The sequence below is a fragment of the Sinocyclocheilus anshuiensis genome, unplaced genomic scaffold (assembly GCF_001515605.1).
Source record: "Sinocyclocheilus anshuiensis isolate Anshui unplaced genomic scaffold, SAMN03320099.WGS_v1.1 scaffold469, whole genome shotgun sequence".
Taxonomy (NCBI): domain Eukaryota; kingdom Metazoa; phylum Chordata; class Actinopteri; order Cypriniformes; family Cyprinidae; genus Sinocyclocheilus; species Sinocyclocheilus anshuiensis.
The window spans coordinates 931,988-948,859 of NW_015537995.1; the positions used below are offsets into that span (position 1 = coordinate 931,988).

The 16,872-nt window shown below is 37.2% G+C and overlaps 1 protein-coding gene across 1 annotated transcript in view; it reads left to right on the forward strand.

Moving 5' to 3' along the window:
• The first annotated feature begins 2,005 nt into the window (after positions 1-2,005).
• The window catches only part of LOC107676135 (cubilin), a 24,333-nt gene continuing 9,466 nt past the window's right edge, over positions 2,006-16,872 (forward strand). Inside the window, exons 1-12 of the mRNA XM_016470659.1 lie at positions 2,006-2,089; positions 2,902-3,028; positions 4,004-4,140; positions 4,437-4,530; positions 5,754-5,894; positions 6,209-6,306; positions 7,849-7,975; positions 8,083-8,307; positions 11,124-11,345; positions 13,910-14,050; positions 15,730-15,966; positions 16,178-16,363. Coding sequence (XP_016326145.1) covers positions 2,006-2,089; positions 2,902-3,028; positions 4,004-4,140; positions 4,437-4,530; positions 5,754-5,894; positions 6,209-6,306; positions 7,849-7,975; positions 8,083-8,307; positions 11,124-11,345; positions 13,910-14,050; positions 15,730-15,966; positions 16,178-16,363 — 1,819 coding nt within the window. The remainder of the gene's footprint in view (positions 2,090-2,901; positions 3,029-4,003; positions 4,141-4,436; positions 4,531-5,753; positions 5,895-6,208; positions 6,307-7,848; positions 7,976-8,082; positions 8,308-11,123; positions 11,346-13,909; positions 14,051-15,729; positions 15,967-16,177; positions 16,364-16,872) is intronic.

A 16,872-nucleotide genomic window follows, 5' to 3' on the forward strand; every position in this document is an offset into this window, starting at 1 on the left:
GGATAATGCACCTTGCCACACTTCAAATATTGTTCAGGAATGGTTTGAGGAACATGAAGAGTTCAAGGTGTTGCCTTGGCCTCCAAATTCCCCAGATCTCAATCCGATTGAGCGTCTATGGCAGTTTCCCAATCCTGGTCCTGGAGAACCCCCAACACTGCAGGTTTTTGATATCTCTCTTATCTGACACACGCATTTGAGGTTTTAGAGTCTTTACTAATGAGTTGATGAGTTGAATCAGTATGTTTGATTAGGGAGACATCTAAAGTCTGCAGTGTTTAGGGTTCTACAGGACCAGGATTGGGAAACATTGATCTGGGATGTGCTGAACCAGCAAAACGGACACATGGAGAAAAATAGAAAATTATCAATCAAAAATAGCTCAAAAAGATAAAATCTCTCCCATGACAAGAACGTTACACTGTAATCTTTTGGATAACAGGTCATTACTGGTATTTATGAGAGCAATGCACAGTTCCTCATTATCTTCACGAGATAATAAGTGCCACTCAGTGCAGAACTTATTTTCTCTCCAGAATTCCAGAAAGAACCTCAACGACACTCTTTGAAGAGCGAGCCAGATAATGACACTGCTTTCCAAAGGCTCCTTCAGAACAAACCTCTGGTTGAGCGACTGAGCATATATGGGCTGCTTCAGTGAAAGGGGCTCTTTAAAAAGACCCTCTTTCATTCGTCCTGTTCAATGCCTAAGCAAACAGGCCTTGACAGTATGTGTGGCACTGCAAGCTGTTCTTTTTCTTCTCTGTTGATTTTTTCTTCCCAAATACAAAGTGTTCAGTCAATTGCTGGCCCTCAGGGTGTTTATTTTTAGACCCAATAGATCCAGGTATTTGTATGAACTCAGAAGCATTGTGTCCAGACATGCAGCAAAGCCTTAAAGGGATAGTTTTCGCCAAAAATGAAAATTTGGTCATCATTTACTCACCTTCATGTCATTCCAAAATGACGCACAAATTAAGCTATTTTGAAGAGTACTTCATACAGTGACAGTCAACTGAGTCCAAAACAACACTGGACCACATAATTGAATGGACAAAACAACACAGAGAAATTAATTTTTTTGGATGAAATATCTCATTAAATGACAAAGCATAGAGTGAGAATACTAATACGTTAAAGGTTAAGTATATAACTAATTATTTAATCTTCAATAGTATTACTAAACAAAGTCTACAAGTGGTTAACAAGCAAGATACTTCTTATGTAGTTAATTATTTGAGACTGTAATCATTGCTTTCACTTAACCGATAAGACTTCCTAGATAAAGCCAGTACGGTTTCCTAAATTTACAACCTGACCTGTCACACATGCAGTAAAATGCATTAAGGAGATACTTGCAGAAATAGCTTTTGTGGAGTTATACAGCAAACCCATCTGAGAGTAAAGTACAGCTCTACAAAGGTCAACACAACGTTATAAATATTAGACCATCTGTGAGGAGATCCGATTGAGCGTCTATGGCAGTTTCCCAATCCTGGTCCTGGAGAACCCCCAACACTGCAGGTTTTTGATATCTCTCTTATCTGACACACGCATTTGAGGTTTTAGAGTCTTTACTAATGAGTTGATGAGTTGAATCAGTATGTTTGATTAGGGAGACATCTAAAGTCTGCAGTGTTTAGGGTTCTACAGGACCAGGATTGGGAAACATTGATCTGGGATGTGCTGAACCAGCAAAACGGACACATGGAGAAAAATAGAAAATTATCAATCAAAAATAGCTCAAAAAGATAAAATCTCTCCCATGACAAGAACGTTACACTGTAATCTTTTGGATAACAGGTCATTACTGGTATTTATGAGAGCAATGCACAGTTCCTCATTATCTTCACGAGATAATAAGTGCCACTCAGTGCAGAACTTATTTTCTCTCCAGAATTCCAGAAAGAACCTCAACGACACTCTTTGAAGAGCGAGCCAGATAATGACACTGCTTTCCAAAGGCTCCTTCAGAACAAACCTCTGGTTGAGCGACTGAGCATATATGGGCTGCTTCAGTGAAAGGGGCTCTTTAAAAAGACCCTCTTTCATTCGTCCTGTTCAATGCCTAAGCAAACAGGCCTTGACAGTATGTGTGGCACTGCAAGCTGTTCTTTTTCTTCTCTGTTGATTTTTTCTTCCCAAATACAAAGTGTTCAGTCAATTGCTGGCCCTCAGGGTGTTTATTTTTAGACCCAATAGATCCAGGTATTTGTATGAACTCAGAAGCATTGTGTCCAGACATGCAGCAAAGCCTTAAAGGGATAGTTTTCGCCAAAAATGAAAATTTGGTCATCATTTACTCACCTTCATGTCATTCCAAAATGACGCACAAATTAAGCTATTTTGAAGAGTACTTCATACAGTGACAGTCAACTGAGTCCAAAACAACACTGGACCACATAATTGAATGGACAAAACAACACAGAGAAATTAATTTTTTTGGATGAAATATCTCATTAAATGACAAAGCATAGAGTGAGAATACTAATACGTTAAAGGTTAAGTATATAACTAATTATTTAATCTTCAATAGTATTACTAAACAAAGTCTACAAGTGGTTAACAAGCAAGATACTTCTTATGTAGTTAATTATTTGAGACTGTAATCATTGCTTTCACTTAACCGATAAGACTTCCTAGATAAAGCCAGTACGGTTTCCTAAATTTACAACCTGACCTGTCACACATGCAGTAAAATGCATTAAGGAGATACTTGCAGAAATAGCTTTTGTGGAGTTATACAGCAAACCCATCTGAGAGTAAAGTACAGCTCTACAAAGGTCAACACAACGTTATAAATATTAGACCATCTGTGAGGAGAATGTTGCTCAGTCAGCTTCGGCTGAAGACCTCATTTATCTGTTTCTCGCCAAAGAACCCTGAGGAACATCAGGACAGATAACGTCCAAGAAAGGTCTGACAACATTAGAGAAGAGCTTGATCTTCCTATTTGTAGCCCTGACTGCTGTCACTATTGGAATAGTCGTGGTGTTTGTCATTGAGAGGAACAACTCAAGTCCAAAAGGTGAGTTATTGTTGCTCCAAATCCAGATATATTTCAAGATAATTAGTTTTGCACACTTATTCAGCTCTGACTTCCACTCAGGTATAAATGTAGATAAAGCATCTCAGTGGTACTAAATAAAACAAAAGAAAATGTGTAATTATTTATGACTCTAAGGCCCTATAATGTCAAATCAATAGACTTGATCAATGCCACAAAGTTGTTTACTTGGCAAACAACTAGTCTAAAATGAATCTCTGCTGCTTAACATTCATGAAAAAGAGTTTGTTAATGCTTTCGATTAAATGATTTCCTTGCACTCTTCTTTTGCCTTCAGATGCTGCCGGTGTTCATGATAAACTACAGCTATAAAACTAACTATAAAATAACTTTTGAATGATTGAGGTTATTGAAACTTGAACTTTAAATTACTGCTCAGTGCAAAATTACTATACGTTCAGTTGAATCAGCTTCACTGGAATAACACTATTGTTAAATCTGTGGCATGCAATGCAGCATTTTTCTCTGCAGAAAGCACTGGAAAGCGGCATATACATGTAAATTACGTAGTTAAATGGTAAAATGCTCTCAAAAATAGCTCTTAGAAGCTTCCTGTAATCACTTTCTACTTCCAGAAGTACTTTTTCACTCTGGTGCACAATAATGAAAAATCTTCATATGAGTGAAATTACACCTCAAGTAAACTTTGTAGCAAAAGTTTCACTTTAAACTTACAATGCTTATGTTTCACATAATCATTAAACTTAAGAGTATTTTTACGTCTCTAATGATGAATGCAGTGCATTATATACAGCTATTGGTACACACACATTATCCTTTCCTTTCATATTCGGTTACCACACTAAAACTGCATTATGCTCCACGAGGCTGAATCCATGAAATAGCTTCACCTGCAGGGTGCTGCTGAGGACATGTAATCAATCTGTTTACACAGGCGATGTCAAATTCTATTCCTCGCTCTGTCTCTGTCCGCAGAGGATGAGATCGATACGGGATGTGGGAGTCTGCAGGAGCTGACGGCTTCCTCAGGGGAATTCTCCAGTGGGAATTATCCCAGCAGCTACGACAATGGCATGAGCTGCAGTTGGCACATCACAGTAGAAGCCAATAAGGTACTGGATGACACTTACCTCAGCTCATTAGCCGTTAGCTGCTCATTTGGACACTGTGAGGTTTAAATGACCTACATGCTTTGGTTTCTGAAAGCACCTTCCACACATAGGGCTTCAACTAGGGAAGTTATATGTGCATGCTGTTTGATTTTGCATTAGATTTTCAAGGTATGAAATACCTGATTATAAGTTTTAATTGTGCCTTTAATCCATGACAAAGTAATGGGACACCATTTGTACCTTATTTGTGGAAAGTGGCAAACAGCAAAATTAGTTATCTTGGTTTCTTCTTCCAGGTTATCCATCTCTGGTTTGAAGACTTCTCTATACAGGACTCCAATACGTGTGAGGCCGACTTTATCACTCTCAAGGACGAACTGGGCATTATTGGTGAGTCTTGTGCAGTGGCTGGTCATCGTTTTGGCAAAACCATTTCTGTTCCCTGCAGAGAGTCAGGAAAAAAATCACTGTAAGTTAATTTACATGAGCGCAGAAGCGATCTGCCTGCATTTATTCCAGAGGGCATGAGGCAATTAACTTCTTACAGATTGACTGAATGTTACCGGTCATCGTTTTTTGGCTGTTGGGCCATTGCTTATGCTGAGCATGTCCTGACAAATTTTCAGTTTGAATGAGAGGACGCACAACAAAACTGAGATTGGCCACTCTACCTAAAGCAAAAGCGATGTATTTCCCTGGATATTCTAGTCCAGCGGTTCTCAACTGGTGGGTCACAACCCAAAACTGGAAAATTAATTAATGCAATATATATAGCAAATCTTTCTGTTGATATCAAAGGCTGTGTTGAATCAAAATCAGTGTTTTGACACAAATTCATCAGTCACTTTGTATGGACAGGGATTTTCCAGTTGAGCCCGTGCCATTTTTATGGTTTATGGTGTAATATTAATAAATTACAATTACACAATGTTTGATTTTAAGAACATTTGGGTTACACTTTATTTTACGGTGTCCTTGTCACAGTGTAATTATACATTTAAGTACCAAGTAATAGTAATCAATTACTTGTAATTACTATAGGGTTAGGATTAGGGTTATTGCATGTAATTATGCATAATTTACTGTTATTACTACAGTAAGTACATGTAACAAGGACACATAAAGTGTTACCAACATTTGTTTACTTTTGTTTTATTGCTATATGATTGATATTGTAATGATTTCTTTTTGGATTACTCGGATTGTTTTTTTGTTTTTTTTGGATTAGTCAATCTCATGAATAAAAGGTATTTATGTATTTTAGACCCAAAATCAAAAGAAAATAACCATAATTCATCCAGATGTTTTGTTTTTGAGTTTGTTAAATTATTCTCCTTTCTAACAAATCTAGTTGCCAAAAAAATACTACCGTTCTAAAAAATAGAATGTAATAAAAATTAAATTAAAATTATATATATAGAGAGAGAATTTTTCATAAAAAAATTAGAAATAAATGCAAAAATACAAAATATTGTTACATCATTACATGTATATATATATAATATTAATATTATAAATAATATTATATGTAATAATAATATTATTAATATATTATTAATACATTATTAATATATATATATTATTAATAATAATATTATATGTTTTTTCTGCAGGGAAGTACTGTGGCTATTCTTCACCTAAACCGATAGTGTCCTTAGGAAACAGCTTTTTTGTGTATTTCGACACCAATGACAGATACACAGAGAGGGGATTCAAAGCCCTGTACCGTGCTGTGGCCCCTGAGAAAACGTCAGGTAAAGACAATGGGCATTACATAATGAATTAGTTAATTACATAACAGTATTATTAACACGGTGGAAGAACATTTGAGACTTAACAATAAACGTCTGCTGCGTCTTTCATATCATCATTTAGTGACTGTATCTTACTCTGCCAGATACTGAGAGGCTGTTATATATGTCTCGCTGCAGCTGACCTAGAAAGAGGCACAGCGCGTTAGTGTATGTGTGTGTGTGTTTAACTGGGGTGTATTGGGAGGGGGGGCTGTCAGAATACCCTTTTGGTGTCTCTCTTTGCAGCTAAATCTCTCTCGTTCCCATGCTTCTAGAAATAGTTGGGGCTGGTGGCGTTCTTCAAGGTGATCATGGGGAGCTGTTGACCCCTGGCTTTCCCTCACAAAACTATGAGAACGGCACGCTCTACCAGGTGCTTCCAATGATCAATATGACCTCTACACCTGCTCTTGATTTATCACAATCTGTAATTTTCCAGTTTGTTCTCTGGAGTCTGTATCTTTGTCCTTTTCCACCTACGATCCGATTGCTCTGAACACTGTGTTCAATAGCGTCTGCCTTACTCATGCACAACCTTCACCATCAAAATTAATAACATGAAGATATTTGACTCCTGTGTAAGAAGAAATCCCTTTGTTTTTAAACAGTAATGTAATCATCACTATTACTATTGCTCATACTTACAGTAAGAGATTGTTTGTGCTGCGGACATGAGTGATACCTCAATTTCTATGTTACTATCGCAAGTGACAAGATTTGATTTTCGGTATATGATAAAACAGATTAAATGAATCCACAATGAAAAGGAATATTAGCCATTTTCTAGTATTTTCAATAATTTTTGTCAGTGTGAATAAATCCAATCTGAAGTTCTGTTTATATAAACCTTAAATTTTGCAATCTGATGCACATTTTTGTTTACACGTACATTACATGTATTCAGACCAGTTATTGTCGTTTTTGTCTTGATGTATATCTAAAAAGAAAACTGACATTTATGTCAGAAGAGGTTTTTTTAAGCAAATATTTTATAAATATTCAGTCTCCACCACTGACCAGTTTGTAAGACGTAAATAAACCTATGCATATTCGTAAGACGTAAAACAAAGATCTTATTGTAAAAGACGTGTGCAAGGTATTTTTGAAACCAATTGACAAGATAGTCAGATTCAAGTATTTACTGTTATACTTTTTCCTATTGATTGGATTATTGCAGGTCTATACCACTCTTTTAAAATACTAAAGAAATTTAATTCAGATCAAGCTCAGTTGGATCGATTGAGGTGTTTACATGAAGCCTTTTCAATCCGATTGAGCCATCAATCCAATTTAAAAAGTATTATTTGGATGCATGGAAATGTAGCTACTGGGGTTGGTTTCTTTTGACCATGCCAGCATGCAATCACCTAACAACCATCCAGAACAGACTAGCAACCAATGCCCTTGCACCCATCCATAACATTCTAGCATTGGAGGTGGAGTGTTTTGCACATGCACATTTGCCTCACGTCAAAAAATATAGTTGCATCACGCTTTGACAAATTGTTATGAATAATGACTCCAGTGACACTCAGATTGCACATACACAGGAAATTGTGCAGTTTGTGAGGAGGATTTGACGATCAGTTTTGACACGAGGGGCTTTGATTGTGGAAGTCAGATTGCAGGAAGCTTCCTCACATCGTGGCTCCATCTGGCAGGATATTTACCCACATCAGCTAATCTACAGCCAGCCTTCCAGCCTTGACTTGAAACTAACTAAAGATGCACGAGAAAGCACAATTTCAATCACCAGCCCTGTCAGGATACTAAAATTGCATTTGGATCAGTTTATGCATTGTACATGTGCAAAATCAAAATGCCAAAAATAGCAGTTTAAATAAAATGTATTCTAGTTATTCAAAGGTGAGGGTTATACTATATAATATATATTTCATTTCCATGGGTCACCCAGTGGATGATACACGTACCTGATGGGGAAAAGGTCCGGCTAACATTCACAGCGTTTAACCTGGTCCCAGAATCATGTGGTGACTTTGTGGATGTCTATGACGGCGCTTCAGATGGTGCCGCCCAACTGGGTGAGAACTGACATTTACCGAATCCAAAAAGCTTGCCTTTGTTCCTCACCGAACATCTGTGCACTCATTTTTATCTGCCCAAAAAATATAAATCTCAATTACTGTAGGTCGTTTCTGTGGAAACAGTCTCCCGGCTCCAGTGTTGTCTAGTGGCAGTAGTATGGTGGTACGTTTCAAGTCTGATTCGAGCGTGACTGCTAAAGGCTTCAGTGCCACCTATACAGTAGCTAGTGCCCCACCAGTTACAACCACTCCAATGACCACCACCAAGACCATGACCACTGGACCAACGATTACCACACCTGTTCAGACCCAAACTCCTGCTCCAGAAGGTAAGTACAGTCAAACTGAATCAATGCATCACATACCTGATCATATTAAAGTACGGGGCTGTTGTTCACTGAATCTCCTGTAGTCTAATGACAACTGACAAGAATAAAAATTCTTTCCACAACTAAAGATGCATCTTACATAGGGCTGGGCGATATAAGACACGATTAACCGGTAGAGATTTGTCAACTGGTAGAAATTTTGGGCTATCTTCACGTGACATTGTTGTGCTACGTGGACACGAAAAACGTATTGTTTGCTCGCGTTTTTAAGCATTGAGGTTTAAAAACAAGTGATTTTAAGCCGTTTAAATGCAATCAGCAGTGAAAGAGAACTAATTTCTTTATATGTGCACGCTGTCTGAGAGACTGTTTCCGAGCACTTTCTGAGAGGCGCACACACGTGAAGACTGCGGGAGTATTGAACGAGAGTTATTTTTGCCGCTTTATAGGCCTTGAGCGGTTAAATACACACTTGTATGTGTCAGAATCGTCTTTACAAGCAGAGGCGCCATGCACTCATTATTTTTGAGGGGGCACGAGTTGGGGGGGGGTCGTCATGTGACACACAACCACAGCAGCACGTTTTATTTATTTTTTCCTTTTTATTCGAAACATCCCCAAACGCATTAACTATATCATGAAATATCTTGATTCTCACCTTTGTAGATTATGTTGATCTATGTTGGTCAAAGTAACCTAATAATGTAGTCATTATTCATTATTTCTATGCATAAAAACCTGTTTGTTTACTTAATTAACAAATATGGGTGTCATGCCATAACATATTTTTAATACGACTGAGTTTATATTTAATGTGAATTTAACATTGAAAGTTAATGTGAATAAAAACATTGCAAGTTAGGCTACTAATCATAACACTTTCATTGTACAGAAAGAGAGCAAAGAACATTTAGATTATCGAAGAACATTTTCACTGACAGTCTAGTTCAGGGCTGTCCAAACTCGGTCCTGGAGGGCCGGTGTCCTACAGAGGTTAGAGAAAGAACATGTCTAAGTACACTTCTCAAGCACTTCTCATGTTTATTTGTGTCTTTATGATAAATTGTTGAATTGAATTGTTGTATTCCTCAATTGTAAATGGCTCTGGATAAAAGCGTCTGCTAAATTAATAAATGTAAATATAAACACAGACTTCAACTCCCAGATTTACAATGAAGTTTCTGACTTTTGAACCCCACTTCTTTAAGACAGGGGTCACCAAACTCGGTCCTGGAGGGCTGTGTCCTGCAGAGTTTAGCTCCAACCCTAATTAAACACACCTGAACCAGCTAATCAAGCTCTTACTAGGCATGGAAACTTCCAGTCAGGTGTGTTGAGGCAAGTTGGAGCTAAACTCTGCAGGACACCAGCCCTCCAGGACCGAGTTTGGACAGCCCTGGTCTAGTTCAAGCACTCTCAAAAACTCCCATTAAAATCACTGAAGCGGTTTACACTATGAAATGAATCTTACAGATTAGTACAAACATTTGCACTTTGTTGTATCTGACGAGAGAATTCCCCAGAAAGAGGTATTCAGTCAGCGAGCGAGTGAAGAAAACACTGGCATTTTAGCGATGACTCATCTGAACACCTCTGATTGGTCATTGCATTCATAAGCTCAACCGCATCGTGTGTGATTGGTTAATGCGCAGTGCCGTAAAAACGCGTCTGTATCTGGCTCAGGGCCAGCCAGCGAACGCAGATTTGAATTTAGCAGCTGATGATATGACGCACTGAACATTCTAATCACGCCAGTGTGATTGTATTAAATATAGAAAATATTAATAGGCTATTTTTCGTCTTTTGGAAGTTGCATTCAAAATCCACTTGGCTCAAAAATCTGAGGGGGCACGTGCCCCCTCACTTTGAATGGGCATGACGCCTCTGTTTACAAGTATCCTCATAAACACAGTAATGTAGGTCTTAAATTAAAGCACACAGCTGAGAAAGAAAACGTATAACAGTATATTGGATCCGGTCAGCTCTTAAAGTGACAGCAGTCTAAGATTCCTGCTGTTTGTCATTCATGTTTATCAACCAACAAAAGCGAGAAAATCTCTCACTGCTCTTGACTGAATCACTTTTCTAACTTTAATAAGAAGAAATATAATTTACACAGTGAAGTGCACAGTATGCAGTGTTTTATACATTTCATTACTTTATACAGTGTATGTAGCATTTCTTATTTATGTGTTCTACTGTAGTTTTTTGTCCTATTGCTTATAATAATAATAATAATTATTATTTTAATTTAGGCTAGTATCTGTATATATATATGTAATATCTGTATTTGGATTAATTTAATGAGAAATGTTGGCAAATATATATTATTATTTTAATTTAGGCTAGTATCTGTATATATATATATATGTAATATCTGTATTTGGATTAATTTAATGAGAAATGTTGGCAAATATACTGGCAAATCTGAGTACAATTTGAGACATTGTTGTGGATCTACTGGGGTATTTGTCCCCAGGAGAAATATTTGTGAAGCTGGAGACTTTTGCTCCATTTGCTCATAATTTAATACAATTTGTGCCTAGGAAGAGCAGCTGAGGCATTTAAAGAGCTATTTTGTGTGTTTTTCTGTAATGTGTGAATTGGGGTGTAGGAGGAAGTTCTGTGGAGAATATAATTTAGTGCAACACTTGAAGAAAATCAATTAAATCTACTCTGTTAACAAGCATTTAGCAGTGCCATGCATGACATGCTTTCTACCTTACGTGAAGCCAGATGATATTTAAACACTGCAAGATCTGATGAATTTCTCTTGTGCATTATTGTTCCGACAATAACGCTCGCTCTCTGTTCAGACTCTGGCTGTGGGTCCCCTGGGAAGCTGTTCGGACGTAAAGGTCAGATAAACTCCAAGAACTATCCTCAGGCTTATCCTGCAAACTTGAGGTACTCTTGGGATATCTCAGTGGATGAGGGCTTTCTTGTCAAACTGCATATCACTGATCTGGCCATCGTGGGCGAAGCAGGCCAATGCGACAAAGATAAACTCACCGTCACCGATAGTCAGCAGTCATTGGGTAAGATGCGCCTCTGAAAAGACAAAGGTACAATGGTAACTACGAGATTACTGGAAAATACTATTTCAGTATTTCTACTTCAAAATTTCATTTTAAATCTCATGTTACTTGCCATTTCTTGGTGAAATTTCCTAGCAATTTCAGAGTTTAAAGGGTTTCAAAGTAAACTTTTATTCAGTGCATTTCTTTATGTTTAACAAATGGTGCTTGCAAACACAAGGCCCAAGCCTCAAGTCAGCGAGTTTTCAAGGGTATTACTCTCAGAAAACGTAATCTGTAATCTATAGTATGTAATCTATAGTCTGCTCTAAACAATGTTGTGTTTAAATCCAAAAATCACCTCATTTTGCAATTGCCCGAAACTGAATTATTAAAACTGGGCTTAATATTTGAACAGACTTGTCCTATTTATATGTGACACATCTTCCAGTAATTTAATTAGATGAAATGTGTCAAGCCAGCATAGCACTGTGCCAGAACGTGGCCTATCAGAGACGACCTTCGACTCTGTTTTGGGGCCCATAACTAACACTAAATGGCACCGCTGGTGCAAGAGTAGCTGGCGTTCTCATCGCTCTCTCTTATCCCTCACACAAAGGGGCTGTAAAAACTGATTATCATCAGTCTCAGCGAGGCATGAGCCAGCAGGCGAGCGTACTATAAATTACAGCTCCTTATTACTGAACATCAAACAGAGCTGTGAGCAGCCGATACGCTTATCTGCAGCAGCTTTTCAAGGACTGCACGCCAGATACTGTCAATAAGTCCCAGGTTGAGGAAGAATGGTAGAAAAAGTGTGAGGGAAAAGACCAAGAGTTTGGGATGTTTGAACTACAAGGAAGGACAAAAAGGACAAGTGTTTCGCTGGCTGTTAGGAATAGTGCTCTCAAACAAAGTCACCATGTCATTCCAAAGTCATCTGACTTACTTGCTTCCATGGGACAAAAAAGATTTGTCTCAACACTGTGCCCTTACTTGCCTTACAAGTGTGTATGTGTGTGTGTCCTTCACATCACTTTCTTTATCCTGGCTGTCAAGACGAAGCGGTGTGTTAGTGTTAGTTCTGCTGACAGCCTGTTACCCTGAAGAGAGGAATAGTACAAAGAGTTTGAACTGAAATGCATAACAAAACAATGTTAACCTCAGCTATACAGTGAATTCACATCTTAATATTACTAATATTACATCTTTAAGTATGAAAAGCCCTAGAAGTGTTTATTTGGAGTACAAAGTAATTTGTCAGTTTCACATGCAGGCGTTTAACTTAATAATAAACTGATTTTTCTTCGCTGACAAAATGATGTGATGCATTTCCATTGTGTGAGCGAATCGCTTAAACTGAATCATGAACTGATTCAAACAGTTTGGCTAACTGACCCAGTGAAAATAACTGACTCAGAATAGTGATTTATTCATAGCCAAAAGAAAACTCTAGACACATGACATGATGCTGAAATATTCTCCGATTTATTTTTTCACGTTGGTAAATAATCTCTAGTCAGACAAGGATTTAACAGTAAAATTTGACTGGAGTTGGACATGATCGTTCTAAATTGATATTGTCTTGGTAAAACGGTGTCCCTCAAGAGATGACATAAAATGTCATAGTTATGACATGAAAAGTCAAAATCATGAGACACAAAGTCATCATTTCTAACATCGAAATTATGTGGTAAAAAGTCATAATTATGACATTAAAAAGTTATATTTATGATATTAAACGTATTATGAGATATAAAGTCATAATTATAGGATAAAAAGACAAAAGATTGAATTATGAGATAAAAAAAAGTCATAATTGTGACCAAAAGTCAATTATGATATGACAAATTTGTCATAATTACCTGTCTAAATTATGACTTTTTCTAATAATTTCGACTTGTGTCATAATTTGGACTTTTAATGATTTATGTCACATTTTTTCTTATGTTGCACAAATTGTCTTCCAAAATTCATGTCATAATTATAGCATAAAATCAGTTATATTTATGACATTGAAAGTATTATGAGAAAAAAACATAATTATGAATTAAAAAGACAAAGGGTTGAATTATAAGATAAAGTCATAATTGTGACAAAAAAAAAATCAATTATGACAAAATTGTCAATTGCCTTTCTAAATGACTTTTTCTAATTTAAATTTGTGCCATAATTTTGACTTTTTAATCTCATAAAAATGATGTATGTCATAATTTGGATGTACTGTCATAATTGTGACTTTTTTAGTCATAATTATTGCTTAGTATCTCATAATTTCCACCTGTTATCTCAAAATTCTAATGTACAAAAGCATCTTTTTCTTATGTTGCGCAAATGGACTTCCATAAAAGACCCTTTTAATGTACAGTACCAAAAATAGCCTGTTTATTTCTAAGTGCGAGGAGGGGAGTGTCTCTTGTAAAACTAATTGATGTCTTGTTAATGCAAGAAACAAACTTTGACTAACCTTGTACTGTAGGTGGCCTTGAGTACAAATTATGCAAAACCAGCCATGCCAATGTTCTGACTTTGGGCCAGGAGATGGAGAGTGGTGCAGAAACTTTCTCTTTTATCTCTTTTCTCAGGCACACACTGCGGGTTTGTTCTTCCCCCGGTACTTATCAGTGTCAGTAACAACATGTCGTTAAGTTTCCAGTCAGATGCTCGGCTAGCCGACCGCGGCTTCTCTGCCACATGGGAAGCTGTGTATCCAGAGGACCTTTCTGGTAAAACACCTTGCAAACTAATAAAGGCATCTATCTACTCACACCTACACACACATACACACACCTCGGATGAATCCTGCTGATGCGGCTCTGAGCCAAAAGCCACCAGCAACCCTGTGTGTCTTGTGAGATTTTCTATGCGTGTGTCCCCTATGGATATTTTGAAGTCAAGGTAATGAGGGTAGAATAGCCATGCAAAATAACTGTAGGAAACGCACAGTCAACATCATTTTACCATCCCATTTTAACAGTATTTCAATGTTTTAGAAATTTCATTCTAAATCTGTTGCACATCCACAAGCTGGAATAGCGCCAAATCGCTCAAATAAATGTCCTGGCTGACACAGTGGCACTTGAAAGAGCTATATTTCACAGTAAATATACAGATTTTTGCATTTATGAAAAACATTTCCCCCTTCACCAGATGCTACACCCTTAAAAAAGGAGAGGAAACCATCTGTAGTCATGCTGATTGACGCCTGCATTAACATGCATTGCAAGCGCTCACAGTTAAAGCTTGTCTCTGTGACATATTCTCCTTAGACTCACAGTAAATTCTGCCTGCAGTTTCCTTCTGCCTGTGCAGCCGACCAGAAATGAACAAAAAAAGAAGGCCTTATAGAACATTTTATACCATATTTCTTTGCATTTCAATAACCTTTCATGCTTGTTCTATAATACAAAAATGCTAATAAGCCACAAAAATATGATGAACAAAATAAATCCTCACATTTTCTGTGATTGTCTAATCTTGCACATGATTTTAGGCCATGTTTACTGTGCATTATGTATAAAAGATTTGTTCATACGGCCAAAGATATCAGTCTAGCGCATATTTAAATAAAACATCATTGCTTCCTATTGAAAAAAGTATGAAAGCCTGTAAAAAGTCATAATTATGACATAAAAAGTTGGATTTGTTTACATCATACTTATGACTTGAATGAATTACAAATTATCTTATTTTCATTTATTTTCTATAATAAAAATGCTATTCTTTCTCTAATAATTTTAAATAATTACAAATATTTTTATTTTCACATTTGTTCCACAATAAAAAATGTATTCTTTCTCTAATAATTTTAAATAATTACAAATAATTATATTTTCATCATTTTCTATAATAAAAAATTCTATTCATCCATAAAACAAAAATACGAGGGACAAAATAAATCTTAACATTGCTTGTGATTAGTGATTGTCTGATATTGATATTGTGATATTGATTTTGCAAGCAGCCCAATGACCTGTAGAAAAGACTGTAGAAAAAATGGCACCAATTGTCTCTACAGTCTTTTTAAGTTGCAGACACGTTTACCACATATACTTTTTTTTACCGACAAAATGATGATGCTTTTGGAAAAATCAGTGTGCTGTTTGTCAGAAATATGCAAGGAAAAACATCTACATTGCAATTACAACTAAAATATATATTAATAAAAAAACATCTGCCATTGGCAAGTATAGCAAAAAGTTAATTTTGGACCCTGGTGACATGTGGCTTGTCCTGGACCTGGGGCTAAAACCTGAGATGCCATGTGCCAGCTGACTTCTGCTATAATAGCAAGACACAATGTTCTGACATTTTGCTTGGTTGGAACAATTCTACCTTTAACTGTCACATTTTATAGCCGTTACTCTGTCCGAAGGCACCAAACCTCACTTATGATGTCCTGCAGATATCCAGGGATGTGGAGGTTTCTCACAGGAGGAGACAGGCATCATCAAGTCTCAAAACTGGCCCACGAACTATCCAGCTAACAGCATGTGTCTGTGGACCATACGTGTTCCCAAGGGGAAGACCATTAAATTGACGTTCACTCATTTTGTCGTGGAAGAGGCTGGCATCCTTTTCGGCCAATGCAATGACAACGTGGAAGTCTACGACGGAACACAACCTGGAGCGAAAAAATACGGTGAGCGAGGACAAGGATGTTATTGAATGCGTTTTCAAGGGCACCTGTTGATGAGGCCCTTTAAATCAGATAAAACTGTGACATATTTATAACCTTCATTCATTCAAACCTGACATATATTTATAATATACTGTCCACTAAAATGGTATGGCTTCCATGCTTTTAAGGTCTATAGAAGGCAATATATTCAAATAAATGTACTTTCTCACAGGCCCCTTTTGCGGCTCCAAAATGCCTGCTGTCATCGAAAGCACAACAAATGAACTTGTGATACGTTTCTTTGCCGACTTTTTCATTGAGGCCAAAGGTTTTCATGCGCACTGGACTACCGATTCCAACTTACCGACCCCCACTGAGCCTCCGGTGCCGCCCAACCCTTGGGATGACATCAAGATAGGTATGAACGAATACATTTAATGTCATTTCACATTTAACATCAGTTCCAGCAATTTAAAGGGGTCATATGATGTTGCTTAAAAGAACATTATTTTGTGTATTTGGTGTAATGAAATGTGTTTATGCGGTTTAAGGTTAAAAAAAACACATTATTTTCCACATACTGTACATTATTGTTTCTCCTCTATGCCCCGCCTTTCTGAAACGCATCGGTCTGAAAAGCGAGGTGTGCTCTGATTGGCCAGCTATCCAGTGCATTGTGATTGGCCGAATACCTCAAGCATGTGACGGAAATGTTACGCCCCTTACCATATTGTGATGCCGTGTCCCGGCCGGAGCGAAGAGACAAAAACATTAAAACCCATTATAAACGAGGCATTTGTTCCATCCAGTGGGGACATAATTATGGATTATAATGATTTATAGTACTGTCTTTTTACGCGTTGCGTTGCATCGCGCCACGTAAACATAAAACCATGTCTACATTTGTGATCAGAGAAATGACAAACA